Source organism: Heptranchias perlo, unplaced genomic scaffold, assembly GCF_035084215.1.
Source record: "Heptranchias perlo isolate sHepPer1 unplaced genomic scaffold, sHepPer1.hap1 HAP1_SCAFFOLD_1349, whole genome shotgun sequence".
Classification (NCBI taxonomy): domain Eukaryota; kingdom Metazoa; phylum Chordata; class Chondrichthyes; order Hexanchiformes; family Hexanchidae; genus Heptranchias; species Heptranchias perlo.
Genome location: NW_027138590.1, coordinates 10001 through 29492, shown reverse-complemented (window position 1 = coordinate 29492; position 19492 = coordinate 10001). Strand labels below are relative to the sequence as shown.

General features: G+C 49.6%; 1 protein-coding gene across 1 annotated transcript in view; it reads left to right on the top strand.

The window, feature by feature from the left end:
• LOC137308640 (DNA ligase 1-like) overlaps positions 1-19492 on the top strand; it is a 31783-nt gene that overhangs the window by 7399 nt on the left and 4892 nt on the right. The window contains exons 3-4 of the mRNA XM_067977245.1: positions 13049-13159; positions 17989-18060. Coding sequence (XP_067833346.1) covers positions 13049-13159; positions 17989-18060 — 183 coding nt within the window. The remainder of the gene's footprint in view (positions 1-13048; positions 13160-17988; positions 18061-19492) is intronic.

The following is a 19492-nucleotide window of genomic DNA, read 5'->3' as shown; positions in this document are numbered from 1 at the left end:
AACTCCTGTCAGAGAGAGAGAGAGAGAGAGGGTACAGATCAGGTAACTCCTGTCAGAGAGAGAGGGTACAGATCAGGTAACTCCTGTCAGAGAGAGAGAGAGAGAGAGAGAGAGAGGGTACAGATCAGGTAACTCCTGTCACAGAGAGAGGGTACAGATCAGGTAACTACTGTCAGAGAGAGAGAGAGAGAGAGAGAGAGAGTACAGATCAGGTAACTCCTGTCAGAGAGAGAGAGAGAGAGAGAGAGAGAGAGTACAGATCAGGTAACTCCTGTCAGAGAGAGAGGGTACAGATCAGGTAACTCCTGTCAGAGAGAGAGAGAGAGAGAGTACAGATCAGGTAACTCCTGTCACAGAGAGAGGGTACAAATCAGGTAACTCCTGTCACAGAGAGAGAGTACAGATCAGGTAACTCCTGTCAGAGAGAGAGAGAGTGAGAGAGAGTACAGAGCAGGTAACTCCTGTCAGAGAGAGAGAGAGAGAGAGAGTGCAGATCGGGTAACTCCTGTCAGAGAGAGAGAGGGTACAGATCAGGTAACTCCTGTCAGAGAGAGAGCGAGAGAGAGAGAGCGAGAGAGAGAGAGCGAGAGAGAGAGAGCGAGAGAGAGAGAGCGAGAGAGAGAGAGCGAGAGAGAGAGAGCGAGAGAGAGAGAGCGAGAGAGAGAGAGCGAGAGAGAGAGAGCGAGAGAGAGAGAGCGAGAGAGAGAGAGCGAGAGAGAGAGAGCGAGAGAGAGAGAGCGAGAGAGAGAGAGCGAGAGAGAGAGAGCGAGAGAGAGAGAGCGAGAGAGAGAGAGCGAGAGAGAGAGAGCGAGAGAGAGAGAGCGAGAGAGAGAGAGCGAGAGAGAGAGAGCGAGAGAGAGAGAGCGAGAGAGAGAGAGCGAGAGAGAGAGAGCGAGAGAGAGAGAGCGAGAGAGAGAGAGCGAGAGAGAGAGAGCGAGAGAGAGAGAGCGAGAGAGAGAGAGCGAGAGAGAGAGAGCGAGAGAGAGAGAGCGAGAGAGAGAGAGCGAGAGAGAGAGAGCGAGAGAGAGCGAGAGAGAGAGAGCGAGAGAGAGAGAGAGAGAGAGAGAGTGAGTACAGATCGGGGAACTCCTGTCAGAGAGAGAGAGAGGGTGTGCAGATCGGGGAACTCCTGTCAGAGAGAGAGAGAGATGGGGTACAGATCAGGTAACTACTATCAGAGAGAGGGTACAGATCAGGTAACTGCTGTCAGAGAGAGAGAGAGGGTACAGATCAGGTAACTCCTGTCAGAGAGAGAGGGTACAGATCAGGTAACTCCTGTCAGAGAGAGAGAGAGAGGGTACAGATCAGGTAACTCCTGTCAGAGAGAGATAGAGAGAGAGGGTACAGATCAGGTAACTCCTGTCACAGAGAGAGGGTACAAATCAGGTAACTCCTGTCACAGAGAGAGGGTACAAATCAGGTAACTACTGTCAGAGAGAGAGAGAGTACAGATCAGGTAACTCCTGTCAGAGAGAGATAGAGAGAGAGAGAGGGTACAGATCAGGTAACTCCTGTCACAGAGAGAGGGTACAAATCAGGTAACTCCTGTCACAGAGAGAGGGTACAAATCAGGTAACTACTGTCAGAGAGAGAGAGAGAGAGAGAGAGTACAGATCAGGTAACTCCTGTCAGAGAGAGAGAGAGGGTACAGATCAGGTAACTCCTGTCAGAGAGAGATAGAGAGAGAGAGAGGGTACAGATCAGGTAACTCCTGTCACAGAGAGAGGGTACAAATCAGGTAACTCCTGTCACAGAGAGAGGGTACAAATCAGGTAACTACTGTCAGAGAGAGAGAGAGAGAGAGAGAGAGTACAGATCAGGTAACTCCTGTCAGAGAGAGAGAGAGAGAGAGTACAGAGCAGGTAACTCCTGTCAGAGAGAGAGAGAGAGAGAGAGAGAGAGTGAGTACAGATCGGGTAACTCCTGTCAGAGAGAGAGAGAGAGGGTGTGCAGATCAGGTAACCCCTGTCAGAGAGAGAGAGAGATGGGGTACAGATCAGGTAACGACTGTCAGAGAGAGGGTACAGATCAGGTAACTACTGTCAGAGAGAGGGTACAGATCAGGTAACTGCTGTCAGAGAGAGAGAGGGTACAGATCAGGTAACTACTGTCAGAGAGAGGGTACAGATCAGGTAACTCCTGTCAGAGAGAGATAGAGAGAGAGAGAGGGTACAGATCAGGTAACTCCTGTCACAGAGAGAGGGTACAAATCAGGTAACTCCTGTCACAGAGAGAGGGTACAAATCAGGTAACTACTGTCAGAGAGAGAGAGAGAGAGAGAGAGAGTACAGATCAGGTAACTCCTGTCAGAGAGAGAGAGAGAGAGAGTACAGATCAGGTAACTCCTGTCAGAGAGAGAGAGAGAGAGTACAGATCAGGTAACTCCTGTCAGAGAGAGAGAGAGAGAGAGAGAGAGAGTACAGAGCAGGTAACTCCTGTCAGAGAGAGAGAGAGAGAGAGAGAGAGAGTGAGTACAGATCGGGTAACTCCTGTCAGAGAGAGAGAGAGAGGGTGTGCAGATCAGGTAACCCCTGTCAGAGAGAGAGAGAGATGGGGTACAGATCAGGTAACGACTGTCAGAGAGAGGGTACAGATCAGGTAACTACTGTCAGAGAGAGGGTACAGATCAGGTAACTGCTGTCAGAGAGAGAGAGGGTACAGATCAGGTAACTACTGTCAGAGAGAGGGTACAGATCAGGTAACTCCTGTCAGAGAGAGAGAGAGAAAGTTTACAGATCAGGTAACTACTGTCAAAGGGAGAGAGGGTGAGAGAACAGATCACGTAACTCCTGTCAGAGAGAGGGAGGGTACAGATCAGGTAACTACTGTCAGACAGAGAGAGAGAGCCCGAGAGAGAGTACAGATCGGGTAACTGCTGTCGGACAGAGAGACAGAGAGAGAGAGAGCCCGAGAGAGAGTACAGATCAGGTAACTGCTGTCGGACAGAGAGAGAGAGGGTACAGATCAGGTAACTACTGTCAGAGAGAGGGTACAGATCAGGTAACTCCTGTCAGAGAGAGAGAGAGAGAGAGAGAGAGAGCGTGCGCAGATCAGGTAACTGCTGTCAGACAGAGAGAGAGCGCGAGAGAGAGTACAGATCAGGTAACCCCTGTCAGAGACAGAGATTTTCAGGTTGGCAAGATGTCAGGAGTGGAGTGCCACAGGGATCAGTGCTTGGGCCTCAATTATTCACAATCGATATCAATGACTTGGATGAAGGGACTGAATGTACGGTTGCTAAATTTGCTGATGACACAAAGGTAGGTCAGAAAGTAAGTTGTGAAGAGGATATCGATAGGTTAAGTGAGTGGGCAAAAATTTGGCAGGTGATGTATAATGTGGGAAAATGTGAACTTGTCCACTTTGGCAGGAGGAATAGAAAAGCAGAGAGAGATTGCAGAACTCTGAGGTACAGAGGGATCTGGGTGTCCTCGTACATGAATCTCAAAAAGTTAGTATGCAGGTACAGCAAGTGATTGGGAAGGCAAATGGAATGTTGTCATTCATTGCAAGGGGAATGGAATATAAAAGTAGAGATGTTTTTCTCCAGTTGTACAGGGCATTGGTGAGACCACATCTCGAATACTGTGTGCAGTTTTGGTCTCCTTATTTAAGAAAGGACATAATTGCTTTGGAGGCGGTTCAGAGATGGTTCACTCGATTGATTCCCGGGATGAGGGGGTTATCTTATGAGGAAAGATTGGACAAGTTGGGCCTGGATACACTGGAGTTTAGAAGAATGAGAGGTGATTTTATTGAAACATATAAGATCCTGAGGGGACGAGACGGGATAGATGCTGAGAGCATGTTTCCCCTTGTGGGAGAGACGAGAACTGGGGGCCACAGTTTAAAAATAAGGGGTCTCCCATTTAAGACGGAGATGAGGAGAAGTTTTTTCTCTGAGGGTCGTGAGTCTGTGGAACTCCCTTCCCCAGAGAGCGGTGGAGGCAGGGGCATTGAATATTTTTAAGGCTGAGTTAGATAGATTCCTGATTAACAAGGGAGTCAAAGGTGATAGTAGGGAACAGGAAAGTAGGGTTGAGGACACAATCAGATCAGCCATGATCTTATCAAATGGCAGAGCAGGCTCGAGGGGGCAAATGGCCGACTCCTGCTCTTAATTCATCTGTTAGTATCAGGTAACTACTGTAAGAAAGAGAGGGTACAGATCAGGTAACGACTGTCAGAAAGAGAGGGTACAGATCAGGTAACTACTGTCAGAAAGAGAGGGGACAGATCAGGTAACTCCTGTCCGAGAGAGAGGATACAGATCAGGTAACTACTGTCAGAAAGAGAGGGTACAGATCAGGTAACTACTGTAAGAAAGAGTGAGTGCAGATCAGGTAACCACTGTAAGAAAGAGAGGGTACAGATCAGGTAACTCCTGTCAGAAAGAGAGAGTACAGATCAGGTAACTACTGTCAGAGCGAGAGGGTACAAATCAGCTAACTCCTGTCAGAAAGAGAGGGTACAGATCAGGTAACTACTGTCAGAGAGAGAGAGGGTACAGATCAGGTAACTACTGTCAGAAAGAGAGGGTACAGATCAGGTAACTCCTGTCAGAAAGAGAGGGTACAGATCAGGTAACTACTGTCAGAAAGAGAGAGTACAGATCAGGTAACTACTGTCAGAGCGAGAGGGTACAAATCAGCTAACTCCTGTCAGAAAGAGAGGGTACAGATCAGGTAACTACTGTCAGAGAGAGAGAGGGTACAGATCAGGTAACTCCTGTCAGAAAGAGAGGGTACAGATCAGGTAACTACTGTCAGAAAGAGAGAGTACAGATCAGGTAACTCCTGTCAGAAAGAGAGGGTACAGATCAGGTAACTACTGTAAGAAAGAGAGGGTACAGATCAGGTAACTACTGTCAGAAAGAGAGAGTACAGATCAGGTAACTACTGTCAGAAAGAGAGAGTACAGATCAGGTAACTCCTGTCAGAAAGAGAGGGTACAGATCAGGTAACTACTGTCAGAAAGAGAGGGTACAGATCAGGTAACTACTGTAAGAAAGAGAGAGTACAGATCAGGTAACTCCTGTCAGAAAGAGAAGGTACAGATCAGGTAACTCCTGTCAGAAAGAGAGGGTACAGATCGGGTAACTACTGTCAGAAAGAGAGGGTACAGATCAGGTAACGACTGTAAGAAAGAGAGAGTACAGATCAGGTAACTACTGTCAGAAAGAGAGGGTACAGATCAGGTAACTCCTGTCAGAAAGAGAGAGTACAGATCAGGTAACTACTGTAAGAAAGAGAGGGTACAGATCGGGTAACTACTGTCAGAAAGAGAGGGTACAGATCAGGTAACTACTGTAAGAAAGAGAGAGGGTACAGATCAGGTAACTACTGTAAGAAAGAGAAGGTACAGATCAGGTAACTCCTGTCAGAAAGAGAGAGTACAGATCAGGTAACTCCTGTCAGAAAGAGAGAGTACAGATCAGGTAACTACTGTCAGAAAGAGAGAGTACAGATCAGGTAACTCCTGTCAGAAAGAGAGGGTACAGATCAGGTAACTACTGTCAGAAAGAGAGGGTACAGATCAGGTAACTACTGTAAGAAAGAGAGAGTACAGATCAGGTAACCACTGTAAGAAAGAGAGAGTACAGATCAGGTAACCACTGTAAGAAAGGGAAGGTACAGATCTGGTAACGACTGTAAGAAAGAGAGGGTACAGATCAGGTAACTACTGTCAGAAAGAGAGGGTACAGATCAGGTAACTACTGTCAGAAAGAGAGAGTACAGATCAGGTAACTACTGTCAGAGCGAGAGGGTACAAATCAGCTAACTCCTGTCAGAAAGAGAGGGTACAGATCAGGTAACTACTGTCAGAGAGAGAGAGGGTACAGATCAGGTAACTCCTGTCAGAAAGAGAGGGTACAGATCAGGTAACTACTGTCAGAAAGAGAGAGTACAGATCAGGTAACTCCTGTCAGAAAGAGAGGGTACAGATCAGGTAACTACTGTAAGAAAGAGAGGGTACAGATCAGGTAACTACTGTCAGAAAGAGAGAGTACAGATCAGGTAACTACTGTCAGAAAGAGAGAGTACAGATCAGGTAACTCCTGTCAGAAAGAGAGGGTACAGATCAGGTAACTACTGTCAGAAAGAGAGGGTACAGATCAGGTAACTACTGTAAGAAAGAGAGAGTACAGATCAGGTAACTCCTGTCAGAAAGAGAAGGTACAGATCAGGTAACTCCTGTCAGAAAGAGAGGGTACAGATCGGGTAACTACTGTCAGAAAGAGAGGGTACAGATCAGGTAACTACTGTCAGAAAGAGAGAGTACAGATCAGGTAACGACTGTAAGAAAGAGACGGTACAGATCAGGTAACTACTGTAAGAAAGTGAGGGTACAGATCAGGTAACTACTGTCAGAAAGAGAGGGTACAGATCAGGTAACTACTGTAAGAAAGAGAGGGTACAGATCAGGTAACCACTGTAAGAAAGAGAGGGTACAGATCAGGTAACTACTGTCAGAAAGAGAGGGTACAGATCAGGTAACTACTGTCAGAAAGAGAGGGTACAGATCAGGTAACTACTGTCAGAAAGAGAGAGTACAGATCAGGTAACGACTGTAAGAAAGAGAGGGTACAGATCAGGTAACTACTGTAAGAAAGAGAGGGTACAGATCAAGTAACTACTGTCAGAGAGAGAGGGTACAGATCAGGTAACTACTGTAAGAAAGAGAGGGTACAGATCAAGTAACTACTGTCAGAGAGAGAGGGTACAGATCAGGTAACTACTGTAAGAAAGAGAGGGTACAGATCAGGTAACTACTGTCAGAAAGAGAGAGTACAGATCAGCTAACTACTGTCAGAGAGAGAGAGAGGGTACAGATCAGGTAACTCCTGTCAGAGAGAGAGAGAGAGAGGGTACAGATCAGGTAACTACTGTCAGAGAGAGAGGGTACAGATCAGGTAACTACTGTCAGAAAGAGAGGGTACAGATCAGGTAACTACTGTCAGAGAGAGAGAGTACAGATCAGGTAACTACTGTAAGAAAGAGAGGGTACAGATCAGGTAACGACTGTCAGAAAGAGAGGGTGCAGATCAGGTAACTACTGTAAGAAAGAGAGGGTACAGATCAGGTAACTACCGTAAGAAAGAGAGGGAACAAATCAGGTAACTACTGTAAGAAAGAGAGGGTACAGATAAGGTAACTACTGTCAGAAAGAGAGGGTACAGATCAGGTAACTACTGTCAGAAAGAGAGAGTACAGATCAGGTAACGACTGTAAGAAAGAGACGGTACAGATCAGGTAACTACTGTAAGAAAGAGAGGGTACAGATCAGGTAACCACTGTAAGAAAGAGAGGGTACAGATCAGGTAACTACTGTAAGAAAGAGAGGGTACAGATCAAGTAACTACTGTCAGAGAGAGAGGGTACAGATCAGGTAACTACTGTCAGAAAGAGAGGGTACAGATCAGGTAACTACTGTCAGAGAGAGAGGGTACAGATCAGGTAACTACTGTCAGAAAGAGAGGGTACAGATCAGGTAACTACTGTCAGAGAGAGAGGGTACAGATCAGGTAACCACTGTAAGAAAGAGAGGGTACAGATCAGGTAACTCCTGTCAGAGAGAGAGAGAGAGAGAGAGAGAGAGAGGGTACAGATCAGGTAACTACTGTAAGAAAGAGAGGGTACAGATCAGGTAACTACTGTCAGAAAGAGAGAGTACAGATCAGCTAACTACTGTCAGAGAGAGAGAGAGGGTACAGATCAGGTAACTCCTGTCAGAGAGAGAGAGAGAGAGAGAGAGAGGGTACAGATCAGGTAACTACTGTCAGAGAGAGAGGGTACAGATCAGGTAACTACTGTCAGAAAGAGAGGGTACAGATCAGGTAACTACTGTCAGAGAGAGAGGGTACAGATCAGGTAACGACTGTCAGAAAGAGAGGGTGCAGATCAGGTAACTACTGTAAGAAAGAGAGGGTACAGATCAGGTAACTACCGTAAGAAAGAAAGGGTACAGATCAGGTAACTACTGTCAGAAAGAGAGGGTACAGATCAGGTAACTACTGTAAGAAAGAGAGGGTACAGATCAGGTAACTACCGTAAGAAAGAGAGGGTACAGATCAGGTAACTCCTGTCAGAGAGAGAGGGTACAGATCAGGTAACTCCTGTCAGAAAGAGAGAGTACAGATCAGGTAACTACTGTAAGAAAGAGAGGGTACAGATCAGGTAACCACTGTAAGAAAGAGAGGGTACAGATCAGGTAACTACTGTAAGAAAGAGAGGGTACAGATCAGGTAACTACTGTCAGAAAGAGAGGGTACAGATCAGGTAACTACTGTAAGAAAGAGAGGGTACAGATCAGGTAACTACTGTAAGAAAGAGAGGGTACAGATCAGGTAACTACTGTCAGAAAGAGATGGTACAGATCAGGTAACTACCGTAAGAAAGAGAGGGTACAGATCAGGTAACTACTGTCAGAGAGAGAGGGTACAGATCAGGTAACTACTGTCAGAAAGAGAGGGTACAGATCAGGTAACTACTGTCAGAAAGAGAGGGTACAGATCAGGTAACCACTGTAAGAAAGAGAGGGTACAGATCAGGTAACCACTGTAAGAAAGAGAGGGTACAGATCAGGTAACTACTGTAAGAAAGAGAGGGTACAGATCAGGTAACCACTGTAAGAAAGAGAGGGTACAGATCAGGTAACTACTGTCAGAGAGAGAGAGGGTACAGATCAGGTAACTACTGTCAGAAAGAGAGGGTACAGATCAGGTAACTACCGTAAGAAAGAGAGGGTACAGATCAGGTAACTACTGTCAGAAAGAGAGGGTACAGATCAGGTAACTACTGTAAGAAAGAGAGGGTACAGATCAGGTAACTACTGTCAGAGAGAGAGAGAGGGTACAGATCAGGTAACTCCTGTCAGAAAGAGAGGGTACAGATCAGGTAACTACTGTCAGAAAGAGAGGGTACAGATCAGGTAACTACTGTAAGAAAGAGAGAGTACAGATCAGGTAACTCCTGTCAGAAAGAGAAGGTACAGATCAGGTAACTCCTGTCAGAAAGAGAGGGTACAGATCGGGTAACTACTGTCAGAAAGAGAGGGTACAGATCAGGTAACGACTGTAAGAAAGAGAGAGTACAGATCAGGTAACTACTGTCAGAAAGAGAGAGTACAGATCAGGTAACTCCTGTCAGAAAGAGAGAGGATACAGATCAGGTAACTACTGTCAGAAAGAGAGGGTACAGATCAGGTAACTACTGTAAGAAAGAGAGAGGGTACAGATCAGGTAACTACTGTAAGAAAGAGAAGGTACAGATCAGGTAACTCCTGTCAGAAAGAGAGAGTACAGATCAGGTAACTACTGTCAGAAAGAGAGAGTACAGATCAGGTAACTACTGTCAGAAAGAGAGAGTACAGATCAGGTAACTCCTGTCAGAAAGAGAGGGTACAGATCAGGTAACTACTGTCAGAAAGAGAGGGTACAGATCAGGTAACTACTGTAAGAAAGAGAGAGTACAGATCAGGTAACCACTGTAAGAAAGAGAGAGTACAGATCAGGTAACCACTGTAAGAAAGGGAAGGTACAGATCTGGTAACGACTGTAAGAAAGAGAGGGTACAGATCAGGTAACTACTGTCAGAAAGAGAGGGTACAGATCAGGTAACTACTGTCAGAAAGAGAGAGTACAGATCAGGTAACTACTGTCAGAGCGAGAGGGTACAAATCAGCTAACTCCTGTCAGAAAGAGAGGGTACAGATCAGGTAACTACTGTCAGAGAGAGAGAGGGTACAGATCAGGTAACTCCTGTCAGAAAGAGAGGGTACAGATCAGGTAACTACTGTCAGAAAGAGAGAGTACAGATCAGGTAACTCCTGTCAGAAAGAGAGGGTACAGATCAGGTAACTACTGTAAGAAAGAGAGGGTACAGATCAGGTAACTACTGTCAGAAAGAGAGAGTACAGATCAGGTATCTACTGTCAGAAAGAGAGAGTACAGATCAGGTAACTCCTGTCAGAAAGAGAGGGTACAGATCAGGTAACTACTGTCAGAAAGAGAGGGTACAGATCAGGTAACTACTGTAAGAAAGAGAGAGTACAGATCAGGTAACTCCTGTCAGAAAGAGAAGGTACAGATCAGGTAACTCCTGTCAGAAAGAGAGGGTACAGATCGGGTAACTACTGTCAGAAAGAGAGGGTACAGATCAGGTAACGACTGTCAGAAAGAGAGGGTACAGATCAGGTAACTACTGTCAGAAAGAGAGAGTACAGATCAGGTAACGACTGTAAGAAAGAGACGGTACAGATCAGGTAACTACTGTAAGAAAGAGAGGGTACAGATCAGGTAACTACTGTCAGAAAGAGAGGGTACAGATCAGGTAACTACTGTAAGAAAGAGAGGGTACAGATCAGGTAACCACTGTAAGAAAGAGAGGGTACAGATCAGGTAACTACTGTCAGAAAGAGAGGGTACAGATCAGGTAACTACCGTAAGAAAGAGAGGGAACAAATCAGGTAACTACTGTAAGAAAGAGAGGGTACAGATAAGGTAACTACTGTCAGAAAGAAAGGGTACAGATCAGGTAACTACTGTCAGAAAGAGAGAGTACAGATCAGGTAACGACTGTAAGAAAGAGACGGTACAGATCAGGTAACTACTGTAAGAAAGAGAGGGTACAGATCAGGTAACCACTGTAAGAAAGAGAGGGTACAGATCAGGTAACTACTGTAAGAAAGAGAGGGTACAGATCAAGTAACTACTGTCAGAGAGAGAGGGTACAGATCAGGTAACTACTGTCAGAAAGAGAGGGTACAGATCAGGTAACTACTGTCAGAGAGAGAGGGTACAGATCAGGTAACTACTGTCAGAAAGAGAGGGTACAGATCAGGTAACTACTGTCAGAAAGAGAGAGTACAGATCAGGTAACTACCGTAAGAAAGAGAGGGTACAGATCAGGTAACTACTGTCAGAGAGAGAGGGTACAGATCAGGTAACCACTGTAAGAAAGAGAGGGTACAGATCAGGTAACTCCTGTCAGAGAGAGAGAGAGAGAGAGAGAGGGTACAGATCAGGTAACTACTGTCAGAAAGAGAGAGTACAGATCAGCTAACTACTGTCAGAGAGAGAGGGTACAGATCAGGTAACTACTGTCAGAGAGAGAGAGTACAGATCAGCTAACTACTGTCAGAGAGAGAGAGAGGGTACAGATCAGGTAACTACTGTCAGAGAGAGAGGGTACAGATCAGGTAACTCCTGTCAGAAAGAGAGGGTACAGATCAGGTAACTACTGTCAGAAAGAGAGGGTACAGATCAGGTAACTACTGTAAGAAAGAGAGGGTACAGATCAGGTAACTACCGTAAGAAAGAGAGGGTACAGATCAGGTAACTACTGTCAGAAAGAGAGGGTACAGATCAGGTAACTCCTGTCAGAGAGAGAGAGAGAGAGAGGGTACAGATCAGGTAACTACTGTCAGAAAGAGGGAGAGAGAGAGGGTACAGATCAGGTAACCACTGTAAGAAAGAGAGGGTACAGATCAGGTAACCACTGTAAGAAAGAGAGGGTACAGATCAGGTAACTACTGTAAGAAAGAGAGAGAGAGGGTACAGATCAGGTAACTCCTGTCAGAGAGAGAGAGAGAGAGAGGGTACAGATCAGGTAACTACTGTCAGAGAGAGAGAGAGAGAGAGGGTACAGATCAGGTAACCACTGTAAGAAAGAGAGGGTACAGATCAGGTAACCACTGTAAGAAAGAGAGGGTACAGATCAGGTAACCACTGTAAGAAAGAGAGGGTACAGATCAGGTAACCACTGTAAGAAAGAGAGGGTACAGATCAGGTAACTACTGTCAGAAAGAGAGGGTACAGATCAGGTAACTACTGTAAGAAAGAGAGGGTACAGATCAGGTAACTACCGTAAGAAAGAGAGGGTACAGATCAGGTAACTCCTGTCAGAGAGAGAGGGTACAGATCAGGTAACTCATGTCAGAAAGAGAGAGTACAGATCAGGTAACTACTGTAAGAAAGAGAGGGTACAGATCAGGTAACTAACGTAAGAAAGAGAGGGTACAGATCAGGTAACTACTGTCAGAAAGAGAGGGTACAGATCAGGTAACTACTGTAAGAAAGAGAGGGTACAGATCAGGTAACTACTGTAAGAAAGAGGGGGTACAGATCAGGTAACCACTGTAAGAAAGAGAGGGTACAGATCAGGTAACTACTGTCAGAAAGAGAGGGTACAGATCAGGTAACTACCGTAAGAAAGAGAGGGTACAGATCAGGTAACTACTGTCAGAAAGAGAGGGTACAGATCAGGTAACCACTGTAAGAAAGAGAGGGTACAGATCAGGTAACTACTGTAAGAAAGAGAGGGTACAGATCAGGTAACCACTGTAAGAAAGAGAGGGTACAGATCAGGTAACTACTGTCAGAAAGAGAGGGTACAGATCAGGTAACTCCTGTCAGAAAGAGAGAGAGAGAGAGAGAGTACAGATCAGGTAACTCCTGTCAGAAAGAGAGAGAGAGAGAGAGAGAGGGTACAGATCAGGTAACTCCTGTCAGAAAGAGAGAGAGAGAGAGAGAGGGTACAGATCAGGTAACTACTGTCAGAAAGAGAGAGAGGGTACAGATCAGGTAACTCCTGTCAGAAAGAGAGAGAGAGAGAGAGAGGGTACAGATCAGGTAACTCCTGTCAGAAAGAGAGAGAGAGAGAGAGGGTACAGATCAGGTAACTCCTGTCAGAGAGAGAGAGAGGGTACAGATCAGGTAACTACTGTCAGAAAGAGAGAGAGAGAGAGAGAGGGTACAGATCAGGTAACTCCTGTCAGAAAGAGAGAGAGAGAGAGAGAGGGTGCAGATCAGGTAACTCCTGTCAGAAAGAGAGAGAGAGAGATCGGTGGATGGTCGGTGAGGGGGACGGAGATCGGTCGATGGTCAGTGAGGGGGACGGAGATCGGTGAATGGTCAGCGGGACGTTGCCTGTCTCTGGTATTGACTCCTCTGGAGATCGAGGGCCGTGGGGTTTGGAGTTGGGCCCACAGTATCGCTGGATCCTGGCCTGGATTTATACCCACCCTGATGCCTGTGTTTGGTTTACAGGTGAAGAAACCCCATGTTCGTTCCTGTGTCATAGACTCGGAGGCCGTGGCCTGGGACCATGAGAAGAGGCAGATACAACCCTTCCAGGTGCTGACCACCCGCAAACGCAAGGTACGTTCAGAGAGGAGCGGTGCGTGTGGGAGAGGGAGGACAATCAGTCCAGTCAACTGTAACCCGGTGGGTGACTAGTCTCCCTCAGTAAACCGGGGGGACGATCGGTCTCTCTCTCAGTAAACCGGGGGGACGATCGGGGTCTCTCAGTAAACCGGGGGGACGATCGGTCTCTCTCTCAGTAAACCGGGGGGACGATCGGTCTCTCTCAGTAAACCAGGGGGACGATCGGGGTCTCTCAGTAAAGCGGGGGGACGATCGGTCTCTCTCTCAGTAAACCGGGGGGACGATCGGTCTCTCTCTCAGTAAACCAGGGGGACGATCGGTCTCTCTCAGTAAACCGGGGGGACGATCGGTCTCTCTCTCAGTAAACCGGTGGGACGATCGGTCTCTCTCAGTAAACCGGTGGGACGATCGGGGTCTCTCAGTAAACCGGGGGGACGATCGGTCTCTCTCAGTAAACCGGGGGGACGATCGGTCTCTCTCAGTAAACCGGGGGGACGATCGGTCTCTCTCAGTAAACCGGGGGGACGATCGGGGTCTCTCAGTAAACCGGGGGGACGATCGGTCTCTCTCTCAGTAAACCGGGGGGACGATCGGGGTCTCTCAGTAAACCAGGGGGACGATCGGTCTCTCCCTCAGTAAACCGGGGGGACGATCGGTCTCTCTCAGTAAACCGGGGGGACGATCGGTCTCTCTCAGTAAACCGGGGGGACGATCGGTCTCTCTCAGTAAACCGGGGGGATGATCGGTCTCTCTCAGTAAACCGGGGGGACGATCGGTCTCTCTCAGTAAACCGGGGGGACGATCGGGGTCTCTCAGTAAACCAGGGGGACGATCGGTCTCTCCCTCAGTAAACCGGGGGGACGATCGGTCTCTCAGTAAACCGGGGGGACGATCGGTCTCTCTCAGTAAACCGGGGGGACGATCGGTCTCTCTCAGTAAACCGGGGGGACGATCGGTCTCTCTCAGTAAACCGGGGGGACGATCGGGGTCTCTCAGTAAACCGGGGGGACGATCGGTCTCTCTCAGTAAACCGGGGGGATGATCGGTCTCCCTCAGTAAACCAGGGGGACGATCGGTCTCTCTCAGTAAACCGGGGGGACGATCGGGGTCTCTCAGTAAACCGGGGGGACGATCGGTCTCTCTCAGTAAACCGGGGGGACGATCGGGGTCTCTCAGTAAACCGGGGGGACGATTGGGGTCTCTCAGTGAACCGGGGGGACGATCGGTCTCTCTCAGTAAACCGGGGGGACGATCGGGGTCTCTCAGTAAACCGGGGGGACGATCGGTCTCTCTCAGTAAACCGGGGGGACGATCGGTCTCTCTCAGTAAACCGGGGGGACGATCGGTCTCTCTCAGTAAACCGGTGGGACGATCGGTCTCTCTCAGTGAACCGGGGGGACGATCGGTCTCTCTCAGTAAACCGGGGGGACGATCGGTCTCTCTCAGTGAACCGGGGGGACGATCGGTCTCTCTCAGTAAACCGGTGGGACGATCGGTCTCTCTCTCAGTGAACCGGTGGGACGATCGGTCTCTCTCAGTAAACCGGGGGGACGATCGGTCTCTCTCAGTAAACCGGGGGGACGATCGGTCTCTCTCAGTAAACCGGGGGGACGATCGGTCTCTCTCAGTAAACCGGGGGGACGATCGGTCTCTCTCAGTAAACCGGGGGGACGATCGGTCTCTCTCAGTAAACCGGGGGGACAATCGGTCTCTCTCAGTAAACCGGGGGGACGATCGGTCTCTCTCAGTAAACCAGGGGGACGATCGGTCTCTCTCAGTAAACCGGGGGGACGATCGGTCTCTCTCAGTAAACCGGGGGGACGATCGGTCTCTCTCAGTAAACCGGGGGGACGATCGGTCTCTCTCAGTAAACCGGGGGGACGATCGGTCTCTCTCAGTAAACCGGGGGGACGATCGGTCTCTCTCAGTAAACCGGGGGGACGATCGGGGTCTCTCAGTAAAGCGGGGGGACGATCGGTCTCTCTCAGTAAACCAGGGGGACGATCGGTCTCTCTCAGTAAACCGGGGGGACGATCGGTCTCTCTCAGTAAACCAGGGGGACGATCGGTCTCTCTCTCAGTAAACCGGGGGGACGATCGGGGTCTCTCAGTAAACCGGGGGGACGATCGGTCTCTCTCAGTAAACCGGGGGGACGATCGGTCTCTCTCAGTAAACCGGGGGGACGATCGGGGTCTCTCAGTAAACCGGGGGGACGATCGGTCTCTCTCAGTAAACCGGGGGGACGATCGGTCTCTCTCAGTAAACCGGGGGGACGATCGGTCTCTCTCAGTAAACCGGGGGGACAATCGGTCTCTCTCAGTAAACCGGGGGGACGATCGGGGTCTCTCAGTAAACCGGGGGGACGATCAGTCTCTCTCAGTAAACCGGGGGGACGATCGGTCTCCCTCAGTAAACCGGGGGGACGATCGGTCTCTCTCAGTAAACCGGGGGGACGATCGGTCTCTCTCTCAGTAAACCGGGGGGACGATCGGGGTCTCTCAGTAAACCGGGGGGACGATCGGGGTCTCTCAGTAAACCGGGGGGACGATCGGTCTCTCTCAGTAAACCAGGGGGACGATCGGTCTCTCTCAGTAAACCGGGGGGACGATCGGGGTCTCTCAGTAAACCGGGGGGACGATCGGTCTCTCTCAGTAAACCAGGGGGACGATCGGTCTCTCTCAGTAAACCGGGGGGACGATCGGTCTCTCTCAGTAAACCGGGGGGACGATCGGTCTCTCTCAGTAAACCGGGGGGACGATCGGTCTCTCTCAGTAAACCGGGGGGACGATCGGTCTCTCTCAGTAAACCGGGGGGACGATCGGTCTCTCTCAGTAAACCGGGGGGACGATCGGTCTCTCTCAGTAAACCGGGGGGACGATCGGTCTCAGTAAACCGGGGGGACGATCGGTCTCTCTCAGTAAACCGGGGGGACGATCGGTCTCTCTCAGTAAACCGGGGGGACGATCGGGGTCTCTCAGTAAACCGGGGGGACGATCGGTCTCTCTCAGTAAACCAGGGGGACGATCGGTCTCTCTCAGTAAACCGGGGGGACGATCGGGGTCTCTCAGTAAACCGGGGGGACGATCGGTCTCTCTCAGTAAACCAGGGGGACGATCGGTCTCTCTCTCAGTAAACCGGGGGGACGATCGGTCTCTCTCAGTAAACCGGGGGGACGATCGGGGTCTCTCAGTAAACCGGGGGGACGATTGGGGTCTCTCAGTGAACCGGGGGGACGATTGGGGTCTCTCAGTGAACCGGGGGGACGATTGGGGTCTCTCAGTAAACCGGGGGGACGATTGGGGTCTCTCAGTAAACCGGGGGGACGATCGGGGTCTCTCAGTAAACCGGGGGGACGATCGGGGTCTCTCAGTAAACCGGGGGGACAATCGGTCTCTCTCAGTAAACCGGGGGGACGATCGGTCTCTCTCAGTAAACCGGGGGGACGATCGGGGTCTCTCAGTAAACCGGTGGGACGATCGGTCTCTCTCAGTAAACCGGGGGGACGATCGGTCTCTCTCAGTAAACCGGGGGGACGATCGGTCTCTCTCGGTAAACCGGGGGGACGATCGGTCTCTCTCGGTAAACCGGGGGGACGATCGGGGTCTCTCTCGGTAAACCGGGGGGACGATCGGTCTCTCTCAGTAAACCGGGGGGACGATCGGTCTCTCTCAGTAAACCGGGGGGTCAATCGGGGTCTCTCAGTAAACCGGTGGGACGATCGGGGTCTCTCAGTAAACCGGTGGGACGATCGGTCTCTCTCAGTAAACCGGGGGGACGATCGGTCTCTCTCGGTAAACCGGGGGGACGATCGGGGTCTCTCTCGGTAAACCGGGGGGACGATCGGTCTCTCTCAGTAAACCGGGGGGACGATCGGGGTCGCTCAGTAAACCGGTGGGACGATCGGTCTCTCTCAGTAAACCGGGGGGAAGATCGGTCTCTCTCAGTAAACCGGGGGGACGATCGGTCTCTCTCGGTAAACCGGGGGGACGATCGGTCTCTCTCGGTAAACCGGGGGGACGATCGGTCTCTCTCGGTAAACCGGGGGGACGATCGGGGTCTCTCTCGGTAAACCGGGGGGACGATCGGTCTCTCTCAGTAAACCGGGGGGACGATCGGTCTCTCTCAGTAAACCGGGGGGACGATCGGTCTCTCTCAGTAAACCGGGGGGACGATCGGGGTCTCTCAGTAAACCGGGGGGACGATCGGTCTCTCTCAGTAAACCGGGGGGACGATCGGTCTCTCTCAGTAAACCGGGGGGACGATCGGTCTCTCTCAGTAAACCGGGGGGACGATCGGTCTCTCTCAGTAAACCGGGGGGACGATCGGTCTCTCTCAGTAAACCGGGGGGACGATCGGTCTCTCTCAGTAAACCGGGGGGACGATCGGTCTCTCTCAGTAAACCGGGGGGACGATCGGTCTCTCTCAGTAAACCGGGGGGACGATCGGTCTCTCTCAGTAAACCGGGGGGACGATCGGTCTCTCTCAGTAAACCGGGGGGACGATCGGTCTCTCTCAGTAAACCGGGGGGACGATCGGTCTCTCTCAGTGAACCGGGGGGACGATCGGTCTCAGTAAACCGGGGGGACGATCGGTCTCTCTCAGTGAACCGGGGGGACGATCGGTCTCTCTCAGTAGACCGGGGGGACGATCGGTCTCTCTCAGTAGACCGGGGGGACAATCGGTCTCTCTCAGTAAACCGGGGGGACGATCGGTCTCTCTCAGTAAACCGGGGGGGCGATCGGTCTCTCTCTTGTGAAGATCGCTCCCTCCAACCTGCCCAGTTTGTGGATAATCCTATGTAATCTCCTTCGTTCTCTCTCCAGGATGTTGACACCGCAGAGATCACGGTCCAGGTCTGCGTTTACGCTTTTGATCTCCTTTACCTGAATGGCGAGGTAAGCACTTATCCCTCACTGGGCTCCTGGTCAAAGGTCAAACCAGGTGTTGCGAGCCATTAAAGGGATTGGAACTGGTGCCAGACTAACACGTACATTAATTGGTGAAATCGTCATTTGGTCTGTCCCATTTCTCTCTCCCTCGCGCGGGCAGCGTGCGTGCGTGACTCCCTCGCGCGAGCGGCGTGCGTGCGTGACTCCCTCTTGCGGTAGAATCAGTCTGGGTGGAGTTAAGAAGCACCAAGGGGCAGAAAACACTGGTGGGAGTTGTCTATAGTCCTCCAAACAGTCGTGGTAATGTTGGGGATGGCATCAAACAGGAAATTAGAGATGCATGTAACAAGGGTACTACAGTAATCATGGGTGACTTTAATCTGCACATCGACTGGCCAAACCAAATTAGCAATAATACTGTGGAGGATGAATTCCTGGAGTGTGTACGAGATGGTTTATTCGACCAGTACGTTGAGGAGCCAACTCGGGAGCAGACTATCCTAGATTGGGTATTGTGCAATGAGAAGGGGTTAATTAATAATCTTGTTGTGCGGAGTCCTTCAGGGAAGAGTGACCATAACATGGTAGAATTCGTTGAGATGGAAAGTGAAGTAGTCCAATCCGAAACTAGAGTCCTAAATCTAAACAAAGGAAAGTACGAAGGTATGAGGAGTGAGTTGGCTATGATAGATTGGGAAGCTTCATTAAAAGACATGACGGTGGATAGGCAATGGCTAACATTTAAGGAACAAATGCATGAATTGCAACAGTTATACATTCCTTTCTGGTGCAAAAACACAAAAGGAAATGCGGCCCAACCCTGGCTAACAAAAGAAATTAAGGATCGTATTCGATCCAAAGAGGAGTCATATAAAGTTGCCAGAAAAAGTAGCAAGCCTGAGGATTGGGAGCAGTTCAGAATTCAGCAAAAAAGGACCAAGAGGGGAAAAATAGAGTACGAGAGTAAACTTGCAAGGAACATAAAAGTGGACAGTAAAAGCTTCTACAAGTATGTAAAAAGAAAAAGATCAGTGAAGACAAATGTAGGTCCCTTACAGTCAGAAAGGGGAGAATTTATAATGGGCAACAGGGAAATGGCAGAGCAATTAAACAAATACTTTGGCTCTGTCTTCACAGAAGAGGATACAAATAACTTCCCAGAAATGCTAGGGAATCAAGGGACGAGTGAGAAGGAGGATGTGTGCGTGTCTCTCTCTCTCTCTCTCGTGCGTGCGCGCGTGTCGTGCAGTGCAAACGTTTTCTCTCTGTTGCTCCTCCCCTTTCCTGCTCCTCCCCTTTCCTTCTCCCCTCCCCTCCCCTCCCCAACTCACTCACTCTCTCCCTCTCACTCACTCTCTCCCTCTCACTCACTCTCTCCCTCTCACTCACTCTCTCCCTCTCACTCACTCTCTCCCTCTCACTCACTCTCTCCCTCTCA